The sequence below is a fragment of the Rhipicephalus sanguineus genome, chromosome 9, assembly GCF_013339695.2.
Source record: "Rhipicephalus sanguineus isolate Rsan-2018 chromosome 9, BIME_Rsan_1.4, whole genome shotgun sequence".
In the NCBI taxonomy this organism is placed as follows: Eukaryota; Metazoa; Arthropoda; class Arachnida; order Ixodida; family Ixodidae; genus Rhipicephalus; species Rhipicephalus sanguineus.
Genome location: NC_051184.2, coordinates 14,712,198 through 14,724,948, shown reverse-complemented (window position 1 = coordinate 14,724,948; position 12,751 = coordinate 14,712,198). Strand labels below are relative to the sequence as shown.

At 46.3% G+C, this 12,751-nt stretch overlaps 1 protein-coding gene and 1 long non-coding RNA gene across 2 annotated transcripts in view; both read left to right on the top strand.

Moving 5' to 3' along the window:
• Positions 1 to 1,734: 1,734 nt before the first annotated feature.
• LOC119404641 (uncharacterized) lies at positions 1,735 to 3,973 on the top strand. Its single transcript, XR_005186336.2, has 3 exons — positions 1,735 to 1,824; positions 2,649 to 2,807; positions 3,757 to 3,973. It is a non-coding gene; the product is annotated as an uncharacterized LOC119404641 (long non-coding RNA).
• Positions 3,974 to 5,239: 1,266 nt separating this feature from the next.
• The window catches only part of LOC119404639 (protein KRI1 homolog), a 101,241-nt gene continuing 93,729 nt past the window's right edge, over positions 5,240 to 12,751 (top strand). Inside the window, exons 1-3 of the mRNA XM_037671214.2 lie at positions 5,240 to 5,409; positions 5,598 to 5,674; positions 5,771 to 5,876. Of these exons, the coding sequence (XP_037527142.1) occupies positions 5,292 to 5,409; positions 5,598 to 5,674; positions 5,771 to 5,876 (301 nt within the window). The 5' untranslated portion in view covers positions 5,240 to 5,291. The remainder of the gene's footprint in view (positions 5,410 to 5,597; positions 5,675 to 5,770; positions 5,877 to 12,751) is intronic.

The following is a 12,751-nucleotide window of genomic DNA, read 5'->3' as shown; positions in this document are numbered from 1 at the left end:
AACACGAACCGCTGTCACGCTCACTGTTTGCATCATGTCTTGTCACGTGTGTATACGACTTCATATCCGTCGCAGATAGAAAAATTCGAATTACAAATGTTTCATGGCATTTCCCACATCACGTGCCATTCCTTGATTATACACTCTGACTGGTAAGCTTTCTGTCGCGTTAAAGAAAATAGGTACCATAAAGGTTGGTTGTCGGTCCCTTTAACCTCTTAACACACACACACAGGACAAAATAGGCATGCTATATCCCCATTGTGCACCATCTTTGTGCGTTTGTGTGTGCAGTATGGACATGTACTACATTAAGGCTTTGTTTTTGTTCTCAGCTGCCTCTGCGAGCCCTGCTGTTGGACGCCAACTGGAATGCTCTGCGTTTGAAAGCGTGCACCACAGATGTCATGCTCATAAATACAGAGTTCTCATGATTCTAGTGTTGACAAAGCAATAAGTAAAAGCAGGCACTTGTGCATCTGGAATGAGGTTTAACCCTGTCTCAGGAGACATAAGACAATATAGTCATGCTATGTTCCTGTTGTTCACCATTTTCATGCATGTTGTGTGCAGTACGTATACATACATGCAGGCTTTGTTTTTGTTGTCCTCAGCTGCCTCTGCAAGCCCTTTTGCTGGACGCCATGGAAGGCCCTCCACTCCAAAGTGTGCACCTTAGACTACACGCTCATCAATACCAAGTTCTCTGTCCTTCTCGGCATGATTGTAGTGCCATATAATAGTGAGGCAATAAATCATTTTTGCTGGTCACTTGATGTTCCATGCATGTTGCTTGGTTTCTGAACACATGACTTGGTTTTAAGTTATCTAGTTATCTATGTGAAAAAAAAAGTGGGTTGGTTGGACGAGGAATATCCCTACCAGCAGTGGCCGATGGCCGATCATTGGACACATCTTGGATTCCCATCGGCTTCCGTTATCATTGGCCAATGCCCGGACAGCGTGATAGAAAAGGGCATGGCCTACATGCAAAATATGGATAAGATGGCAGCGAAAGTGGCCAATTTATTTTTTAAGTGCGTGTTTCCCGTAGTTGTTGGCTCTTACCACTTATTAGAATGAAACGAAAGGTTTGAAAGATATCTGCCACATTTAAGATGGAGGCCAAGGGCTTTTCTGTAACGTGCCATGGTTGCTGGCCAATGTTCTCGGAATGTGCTTGGCCATCAAGCATACTCACTTCTTTGTATTATTCTTCTCCATGGAAATTCGTGACGCACGAAGACGTACAAGCGGTTAAAAAAATGAGACGGAAGAGCGGTTGTGTCCGTTTCTCTAGCACAGTTTGTCGTGAAGTCTTACAAACAGCTACCGAATAGCCACGTGCTAATATTTTTTCCGGTCATTAATTCAGTTCGCTCTGATTGCTCTACGGAATACTTCATTTTTCATTTCTTTTTATCCAGAGGACCAGACCTGTACATGCGCTCGCGCGCAGTGCGACGTTTGAATTTCGCACCTTTTCCCGCGCGCGGCACGGTTCGGCCTGTGCACAACCTTAGTGCGCTAAAAAAAATAGTTCACCAATGCATCCAAACAGGCAATTTTCACGAATTTACAAACTGCAGCGGCCGTTATGCGCTTGTGTAATAGTGCACAAGTCATCAAAAATATTGCAGTTAATGTGGCTTTAAGCGTGTATTCGCATGTACCGAATACACTCTCCAACCACGCGTGTATGACTGCGCGGCGCGGCCGGCGGCGGCGCCTTGTGCCTTGTTCCTTGTTCGCATGGCGTTGGTTGAAGGTGGAGGTGTGCTGTGCAGGGGGGCGACGAGCTTCTAATTCAAGTTGAAATAGAAGGTGAGTAAATTTCAGCAGTCTCTCTATTTGCCCCTGTTCCCTCTATGCAATATGGGATTCGATGACGAGGTTCACTGAGGCGAAAATCGCGGATGCTGCGTACGTAGTGCATGTGTAGTCCTAACTCTTTTCAATGTGTGTGATTGCACATGCCGTAGTTTTCCCATGTTACCAGTGAAAACCGGGCATATGTCAAACGTTCTTCTGTACGGTGTTCGAGCATCGCTTCAATTCGCCTTAATTTTTCATGAGCGATCCACGGTTTTCTGTGAAAACTATTCGCGATATGACATAAACTGAACGGACTGCCACCTGAGGTGTTGCCCCCTGCATGGTCCGAAAGACAGTTGCCGAGCCGCTGACGCAGTCTGTAGCTGCTACATCTCGGTAAATGCAAGGTTCCACTTAGTATGCAGTATGACCGTACTTTGTATCAAGCAGCGTCGAGCTTCGTATACTATGCCCTTTAACACGTAGCAGCGAGTGGCGTGTGGTCGGCGTGCGCGGCTATTTCTCGTTCGCTTCTGGAGGAGCGCCTCGCGTTGCCACATTGCCATGCTGAATTCTTACGGGGTTTTATTACTTTTAATCACAATTTTCCCACCATGAAGGCATAGATTTTGTCAGTCCGCACAAGTACTGCGTAGAATGTATAATGAATATTTCAAGTGATGAAATAATGCTGTTTTATCACTGCAAGGTTATCTTTCTGTTGGCACCACAACCTCTGAATATAATAAAGGCTTCTTTCCAAGCTTTTAAACATGTGTAACATTTCTTTGATAAACTTAATAATTTATTTATTGCTTTTTTTTTTATTACAGATCAGCTATTTCTCCCTAGAAGATGGCAGCAGTGCTAAAGATGCCATGCACAGAGAGCTCCAGCACATGTATCTAAAATGGTCGTACAGAAGTACAGCTGGGTTTCTGAGAACAAATTAGCATTTAAAAGCCTGGCAAATGTGCTGCTGTTTCTCCTTGGTAAGTGTCAATAAAAAACAAATTCTAGTTTTCTCTCCTGCTCTGCAGGACAACATCCTCATTATGAGGTTCAGTATTATGTAGACTTCTCCATGTTGTGATATTTCGGTCGTAGTTGTTTAGAAGATGCTTCACCACGACCAGTATATTTGCACATACTGCATTACTGATGTTTGTTTGGAAACTTGTCCAACTGATAAAAAATTTTCAGAGTTTATATATGCTGCCTTCATGAATACTGCCAACTTGTGCCATCAGGAGCAAGAATCAGCATTGAAACAAACAGTTTCACTACTACCAAGATGCTTCTCCAGTGCAGTGTTCGATCATCTTATTTTCTGTTTTATTGGAGTTCCTATTTTTAGGAGCCGAGAACCAGAGCACATAACCAATTTCTTTGTTTAACAGTCAGCAGCACTGCTAAGCAGCAGGACTCAACAGAAGCTCCCCGGCAACTACAACATTATGGTACATCGACTATCCCAGCAACGTTCATAAATCTCAAAGGACATACGTACAGGAAGAAAACAAGGACATAATAGAGTGCTCGTGCGCCAATGCTCCTTCCATAGTGCTATCAGCAAAAAAAAAGTATGATCTTTTATAATTTGAAAGAATATATGTTGTTCTGGAAGAGGGTGCCAGGATAGAAGATTAAGTGGGACATTTTTTGTTGTATTTCTTCATCTTTTGTTTCATATTGACGGGGTTCTCACAAAACTACGCAAGCTACTCCATTAATAAACTTGTAGTTGAAAGTGAAAAAAAATATGTATTATGCTGTCCAATCAACTCTTCCGGTCCGTGCATGTGTTCTGATCTTCATAATCATGCATAACCGATTAGCCTTCCAACAAATGTTCCCGCTATGTGTTGAAAATTGTTGAAAGCCTGAGAAATAACTTTTTAAAGAGAAGCTCATGATTTTTTGTCTCCTTGTATTTCACAGGTGCCAGACGTACCCTGTTCAACACAACTGACGCAGCTGTTTCGGACATAACAAAAAGTGGATCAAGAAGGTGCACTTATGCAAAGACGGCGTGCCACCTTGATGAAAGACTCCAACAGAAGCCCAAGCAACACTTTATAATCGCAAGAGTTCAGGAAGGAATATAAAAATGGCGTATTGCCTTGTATATATTCAGTGTAAAATAAACCTGAAGCACCAGAAATATTTGCCTTGTGACTTGTTTGGGGGGTGGGGGGGGGGGTACAGACAAAAATGTAGAAAAAAGTAGCCGGGCATCAAATTTTATCCAAGACAAAAAACTACAAAAAATGTGCCAGAAATTACATTGGCCAAAATGCTTGGCCTCCATATCTAGAACATGCTTGGTTATTGCATGGTGTTCCACTACAGTGCCAACCATGGCAAGAGGTGTTTCCAATGATTTGCCAAGAACGGCCTTCCTTTGCTTGGCCAATGGTAGGCTTGTTACAACTGCCAAGCTCATATTTTGCTTGGCCTCCAATAACTTTCCATTCATGGACAGCTTGGCCACTGATGATTTACCATGCTTGGGCCAAGCAAATTTTGCTGGTAGGGATGCTTTCCTGGAGAGGCAACTGGCTCTCTCAGGTAGGCGGTGGTCGAGCGCGATGAAGCAAGTTAACATGTTATGGGAGCAGATGTCCCACCCTTTTGAAATAATCCTGCAGTAAAAAGTGGCCACATGTCCCAATAACATCCCACACGCATGCAGTTTTGGGACATCCCAAAAAGGTCTTTTTTTGTATCACTTGGGATGTTTTTCCACCTTGTGTGGGACGTCTTTTGGATGTCCCGAACTCCCAAAAGGGATGTCATTTGGATGTCCCTAGGATGCCTTTGCGTTGTCTGGGTATAAACATCGTTACTCTGTACATATGTAAATACAGTTGTTCTGAAAGAAAAGTCGTCCTCAATGTCGGGCCTAAAGTCTCTATATTTTAATCGGGCCCTACACTCTGCGGTCTCTCAACCCCCCCGAGAACTCGATCCTCCTCGGCAGGTCAACTGTAGCACCGCGGCAACAATTCGACAAGCACTGGGGTTTCTTTGGCAGTAGTGTTTTGTAAGGAAAAATTATAATTCGGCATTTTCCCGAATAATGATTTAATTGCGATTATTCGTTTGATGGGGCGTCAGCCAAACATAAGAAAAATAAAACAGGTATCCTAGCAGAGCTGAATGAAACTCCCCTAAACACCGCACACCATAGGACACCGTCCTGTTCGACTAAGCTTCCTGGAACAGCCTACTGTTTCTTTAGGTTACCAGTCTATTTTCAATAATTTAGTTGTGCATTACAAGTCTGGTGTAGTGCCAAAGGTTCCTGTATTTTGCCTACTTATTTTAGGCAAGTAGATGTGACTCTTGAGCGATCCTCCCGGGTGGTTACGTGAAAATCCATTGGCCGATCATCCCAGGAGCATCATCATCATGTTTGGCGGAAGGCTTTGTATTGTCTAGCAACGCTGGCCTACGTACATGTGCGAGTGAAAATGGCCGACCTCTTCCGCGGTTCTGACAGCGATTCCGACGATGTTGGTGAGCTTAAATTGAACAAAGACTATGCCAAGAGCTACAACAAGTGGAGAGAGAAAGAAGAACTTCAGAAATGTTAGTAATGACAGCTCATTTATTTCTTGCCACTGCGGCTTGTGTGCCACCGCTCGTATGTTTACACATGGCAACGCTTGTAAGCAAGCCATGTGGTCGCGGGATTTGGGTGCGCGTTCTTGTTTGAGACCGTTTACCTACCTTGATGATACTTTCGTCGCGCTGTTTCATTCGTTTATATCTTTTAGTGAAGGACAAATATGGCGACGACGTCACATTGGATTCGTCTTCGAGTTCATCGGAATCGGAGGATGAGGATGCCGAGGTGAATACTTCAGCTGATATTTTAGTTTGTGTTCATTTTTTGGGAAAAAATCTATTAACGCTTTATGTTTTCTTCATTGTGGTACATCCGTGACAGGAACTTACGCCGACGCTTGAGAAAAAGTTCTTGGAGACCCTCAGTGCCCTTAAAAGCAAGGACCCGAAGATTTACGACAAGGACATAGTGTTTTTCGAGCCTACAGGTTAGACAATTTCCTTTTTAAAGACGATAGTCTTTCTTGGGGAGCTTAAACGCAGAAATTTTGGTCTGTCTGTCTTTCTGTTTGTCTGTCTGTCTGTCACCCGATTGAGCGACCCGGCCAAAGTTGAACCACTGGCTTACCGCCCACCCATCTTGAACTGGTACGGCTGTTCATACTTGTGAACGTTGTCGATCAAAAAGAGTAAATATTACGCATATCTGAGGCGCAACATCACTAGGTAAGTATTAGGTGGTGTGTTCCTTTAATAGAAAATACATAGTGATGTAGTCGGGGTTCTGCCCAGAGGACCGGAGCCAGCCAGAGTCCCGGGGAGATGTCGAGGAGAGGAGCCCGGAGCTGCTAACAGTAACGTTTATTACATATTTACAGATAGCGTGTTGCTACATGATGGGGTTAGCATCATGGAAGCTCTCTGAGCTCGTGAGAGCTTGAGAGAACTTGTGAGAGCTCGTCGGGAGCGCATCGGCGCTCGCATTTTATGTGCTGGCCTTCCCAGGGTTCCCTGTAGGAAAAAACAATGGAGGCCAGGACAGTCCAATGAAAATTTCCATCTTCACCTCCGCCCCCAAAAGGGGAAGGTGAAACGCCGCCTCCTTCCCAACCCACGAAAGGAGAAAGAGGCACGTGCAGTTCGTCCCATGGCGAGGGAAAAACACTGCCCACCGCGCACTACACGGCACAGCACGAAGACGTTGAGTCTTACGTGGAAGTCAATTTCGCAGTCTGTTGCAATGATGGTTATGCGCGAGGCAGACCACGAACTGTGGAAACAGCGGCAACAAGGCACCACGGAGAACGTGGGAAATGCATCCGAAGACGGTTCCCAGACGCTGGGTCCTTTGTCCGGGGCACCTTGACGACAAAGCAAGCCGCCTCGACGGCCAACAACTCTTCCTAAACTGTCAGTTGGTCAGGCGTGCCCAAAGGGTTTTACGAGGGGCGCAGACAACCTGAGAATATTAGACAAACGACCTTCGTGTTGTCGCCGCTCTTGGGGCATCTCTGGAACCGCTGACCCGGAAGAAATCAGGGTAGTCTTAGCCGCAACGTCTCATGCGTCAAAGCGGCGCCAAGCCAGGCAGGCCGATCATAACAATAGATACGTAGTTCTAAAGACCCTAGTTTCTTAAGCTGCGCTGAAAATGCGGCTGCTCTGAAAATGCTATGCGCGCCGACGAACGCCCTCTGCCACGGAGGAAGGCAACCCTCTGCACGAGCTCACGTTTCCCGACGTATTGCCAGATGGCGTCCATATCTCACGCACCGCCTCCTCTATCGTCTTTATACGGCATTTGCAGCGGAGCACGCAGATACACGGCCAATTTTTTGTGCGGGTTTATGTTTATGTTTAATTTCGCTTTCGCAAACTAATTCCTCAATGAAGCAGCAGCTTAGTATCAGTAACTTGTAGTATTAAAGGGGTCATGAAAAGAAAATGAAGCTGCCCGGTTGTAATTTTCCCTACTTTAACAAAGATTAGACATGGTGATTCTGAAATATTTCGGCGCAATATTCAGTCTGTAATTAATGAAGCCCGTTTGAAATCGCAGTTTAATTGAGCTCCCAAACGACTGTGCGGAACTACCGGCCGCCTTAGGCACTAACTTCTCTTATCGTGACGTCACGGTAAGGGAAGTTATAAACACTGCGTTAGCTTTGATTTGCTCTAAAATAATAGATTTATAGAAACCTCAAAAAGAAACAAATAACAGAGCAACTTTTGCGCTCTGAGTTATATACTGTGCACACTGCACATACAGCACGTGATCTGCTTGCTTCCGCTTTCAAGTACATCCAGGATCCGTCGCGTGTGTGTTCTTGCCTTCGCTCGCTTGGTGCAGCGTCCCAGTTTTTTCTTTCTGGTTGTGTTGTGTTTTACAGTGTGTTTTGGGTGGCTTAGTCCTCGCTATGCCAACTGTGTGTGTCATAAAATCTTAAAGGCGTTACGGTGACGTCTTTACTGCGTTTGATGCTACTGTATGATGCTACGAACCTCGGCCAACTATGGCTCAGCAAACATCGCTGCGTTGCCATGTTTTGTCGACGACAGAGACTTTTCATTGGCTGACTTAAAGTGATATCAGCTGTATAGTTGAGGGGAACGCGAGAAGGGAATCGTAATTGTGCTTTTACAGCTATTAAATGAACCAGGATGATGAAACGAGTCGAGGTATAGTATTGAATGGAACGACCAGGATTCCGAATATACACGTAGTTGAAAATTTTCGGAAAACGTTTCACGGCCCTTTTAAGCTCACAAGTATCTGAAAATGATATCTGAAAAAAATACTTTTCTGGCTATGCACTCGACTGCTGCTGACTGTATCAGTCGAATCTGTAGTACTCGGAACTACGGTTGGAAAGCGCAAACTACATTCATCATGATTAAGGAGGTGGGGACTGTCCCAGTGAAACTGTTCCATATCCACATTCAGGTGACGTTCGAGAAGTGTTGGCAATGCCTGTTCTGCTGGTTTTGCTAAGTATATTTGTCGCATAAACATGGATTCGTTGCATCCAATGAACCTGCCTTTAACCAAAGAACGTTGTTTTAAGTTTGTCATTTTCTTCTTGCTAACACTTATTGGTCTTGTTCTTTTTTAATCGCACTGTGCTAACACTGTTCCTACTACTGTGGTACTTAGTGCACTACCTTTTGAAAGTTGTTTTTTATAGTACGCCTTTACGAGGGCGGTCCGATAAGTACTTAGCCTCACCGCGAGAGCGCGACTCTATCGCATGAGACATATAGTGACGTTAAGTACGCTCTCTTGGAGGGACACATGCGAAGGTCCAGTCGAATCGGGCTCGCAGTTTTGTTTTGGCCGCTTGAGGAAGCAGGTGATGTTCGTGTGTCCCTTAAAAATGGAAAAAGAGCAATATTGGTCGGTGATTCCATTCTTGTTTTTAGAAGGGAAATCGCGCAACGAAATGAAAGAGCGACTGGAGGCCGTCTATGGTGAGTCTTCTCCTTCGATGGCAACCGTGGAAAATTGGTTCAACGAGTTTAAACGTGGTCGCACGTCTGTTTTTGATGAGCCTCGCCCAGGCGCCCTGCAAACGGCTACCACGGCCGATAACGTGGCAAAAATCCACGACCTTGTATTGGCAGACCGCCGACTGAAGGTGCGCGAGATAGCTGAGACAGTAGGCATCTCAAAATACCTCGTGGGTCATATCCTGCATGAAATTTTGGGCATGAGAAAGCTGTCTGCGCGATGGGTGCCGTGTTTGCTCCCTCCGGACAACAAGCGCGTCCGTGAGACCACTTCAGAGCATTGTTTGAAGCTGTTTAAGCGTAATCCGAAGGAGTTCCTGCGTCGTTTTGTGACCGTCGACGAAACATGGATCCACTGGTACACACCAGAGACCAAAGAACAGTCGAAACAGTGGACTGCACCCGGAGAACCTGCTCCGAAGAAGCCGAAGACTGTCGCATCGGCCGGAAAGGTGATGGCCACCATTTTCTGAGATTCTCAAGGTGTGATTTTCATCGACTACCTTGAGAAGGGCAAAACGGTGACAGGACCCTACTACGCTGAATTACTGGGCCGATTCGACACCAAATTGCGAAAAAAAACGGCCACATTTGGTGAAGAAAAAGGTGCTCTTCCACCATGACAACGCGCCAGCTCACAACTGCGCCATCACCACGGCCAAGTTGGTCGAACTGGGCTACGAAGTAGTGCCCCATCCACCCTATTCTCCAGATTTGACCCCGAGTGATTTCTTCTTGTTTCCCAACTTGAAAAAGTCACTTGCCGGACAAAATTTTGAGTCGAATGAAGAAGTTATCGCCGCCGAATGAAGAAGTTATCGCTGACGGGATAAAGAAGTTGGAGGATCGCTGGGTCAAGTGTATAAAGTTGAAAGGGGACTATGTTGAGAAATAAATCGACGCCATTCCAAAATTTTCGTTTTTCGTTTGAAGGCTAAGTACTTATCGGACCGCCCTCGTATATATACCATGTGGTACGATTTTCTTGCCTATGACTTCTTTGTAAGCACGAGGCGTCATTGTTGCACTTGCACAGCCCATCTCTTATTTGGTATCTCGCTTATTGAAAAATGTGATAATCAGCCTGTCTGCTGGCCAGTGCTTTCGGCATGAGCGGTGAGCAAAAAGAAGGAAGCAAAAATGCTGGAGGTCTATTTACTTATGGCATCTTTGGCTGGGCGGCACTCGCACCGTGACGGCAGAAGGGAGGTTAGGTCAAACACTGCCTGAGCTTCAGGCCCGCTACGGGCCAGACGAACGTGTGAACGAGCGAACTCGAATATGCAACAGCAGCGTCGCCTGCAAGAGGCACACTGCAGTCGAAATTCAGCAGATGACAATTTCCATCGGGCGATTTGTACTGGGAATTAGAGTGCAAACGACGGAAAACCAGACGATTAGAAATGTTTACGGGACGCTGTGTGTCCATTGCGTGCTCGTCTGTTCTCCAGGCGCTTGTGCTGCATGAGTTTTGCACAGACTTGACGAAGGTTACAGCAGTTTTTGTATCACCTTCACTGTCTGGTGAAATCCCGACAGCAAAATTATCCTTGTGCGAGCAAGGCCGGATGATGCTCAGCGCATGCAACTTTCCCTCCAGTCCGGTCGTGTTCTGCGGCAGTGGTAGCTGTAAATTACGCCTGCACTGATGGGACGTCGCTGCATGGTCTGCCAGCGGGTGCTGAACGACAGGATTGCGCGACGCTCCACTGTCAAATCTCCACGGTGGTGCGGTGGCGTGCACTCGTGTCGTGGCCACCCCAGCCGAATATGCACAGAAAACAATGCCGGTGCCACCAGCCGAAGATGCCATTAGATTTAGGTGCTCATAGATGAACCTGAGGCAGTCGAAACTTTCGGAGCCCTCCACTCTGGCATGCCTGATAAACATTTCATCATTTTGGGACATAAAACTCCAGAAAATATTGTATTACAAATGCAATCACAATTCGTCACAAATGCTCATGACTTCATGATATGTACCAATGCATTTGCCTAATGCCTACTTTAGTCGCAAAATGCGCCGGTTGTCATACAGGCCAAGTACCGCATTTCAGTCGACCAGGACTGTGCCTGTTAGAGCACATATTACATATATTTTTTAACAGTTGCTTTAGCACCCATTGGTTGTTTCTTTTTTCTTTCTTTATTCTTAGGAGCTTGAACAATTTTGCATTCAGTCACCGTTGTGGCATTAGGTATGAGAAAGCGTATTTTTTTGTCCTGAAGCCTCGTTTGTTCTAATGCAAGCCTAGTTATAACGCATAAACATTACTTCACTATATCTGATATTTATTGTAAACATATACAGCAGACTCTCAGTAAACGGAAATCTCTTAAACGGAATTGCTGCTTAAATGGAACAACTGCCTGTGGTATGATTGGTTTCGTGCTTGAATTCTGCAGCCCTGCTCCCCTCTCAGTAAACGGAACTCCTGTTAAATGGAACACATTTTCCTGGTCCCTTCAGGTTCCGTTAAATGAGAGTCTGCTGTATACTGTAGGCATCTATTATGCACTTCTTCCTCATCTCTGCGTTATTTTAATCATCATCACGCGCTTGTCTTTCATCATAATCGTCTGCGGGTGTGTGCTCTTCATCATCATGGTAATGGCGCTTGTTCGCTCCCGATGTCACGACCAAATAAATGTCGTTCTGACTGCGACGTCATACGTGGTGGAGGTGAATTTGCGATCCTTGGTCCTCTCCTCGCCCCGTCTACTCGCTGGAGCTTCGTTCGGGCCGCCGCTTGCACCCACTGTCCCAGCATGGCACAGAACCAGCTAGCCGACGCCCATGCCGCTCCCATCCCGGGGCCGCAAGCCTCACCTCTCTATGTCATCAACAACTTCCAGCGTGACCCCCCGATCTTCACCGGTCTCCGCGGAGATGATGTGGAGGACTGGATCGACAATTATGAACGAGTAAGCTCTACAAATCTGTGAGACGATCCTCACAAGCTCCGTCACGTCTCCCTTTATCTCACGGGTGTTGCGAAGACGTGGTTCTTCAACCATGAGATTGATTTCACCGACTGGCCTGGCCTCAAGCAGCAGCTTCGCCAAGTTTTCGGCACACCTGCTGTTCGATCCGCTCTTGCGAAGAGGACCCTCGATGCTCGCACACAACATCCCTGCGAGTTATACACGTCGTACATCGAGGATGTTCTTGCGCTCTGCCGGTGTGTCAACTCATCAATGACGGAGTCAAGCAGACTACGCCACACTCTGAAAGGTATAGGGCCTGTTGCCTTCAATGCCCTCACTGTTCAGAATCCGTCTACTGTCGCTGACGTCGTCACAACGTGTCAGCGCCTCGATGAACTTGACTTCGTCCGCCTACAACCAGGCACTGTCGAACACCGCCTACGGCGGACAGTGACCTACGCGATGTGATCAGGGAGATCATACGTGAAGAACTGCGGTCAATGGGCTTCTTGCCACCTTCACAGTGCCCTACACAGCCTTCAGCAACGGCCTTGCGAGACATCATCAGGGAGGAACTAACATCCTTGACCTGTCCAACGCACGTCCAGCCAGATGCTTCTCACCCACCGACGTACCCGCACGTTGCTGCCACGCCTCCCAGCAACGTAAATTCGACGTTGCCGCTACCATCATACGCGTCGGTTGCTGCTGCGCCACCAGTCCACTTCCAGTCGATGCCAACTGACATGCTGTTATTGGCAGGAAACATCCTGGATCTAGATCTCCTTCACTATATCTGTGTTCATTATATTGATGTATGGCTGTTATAAGAATTGCTGGGGGAATTGACTGATCATTTGATGTAGTCCCGTTTCATTCCCTTTCGAATATGTGGGTATTCATTGCACTTGTTAAACGCTTGTACACA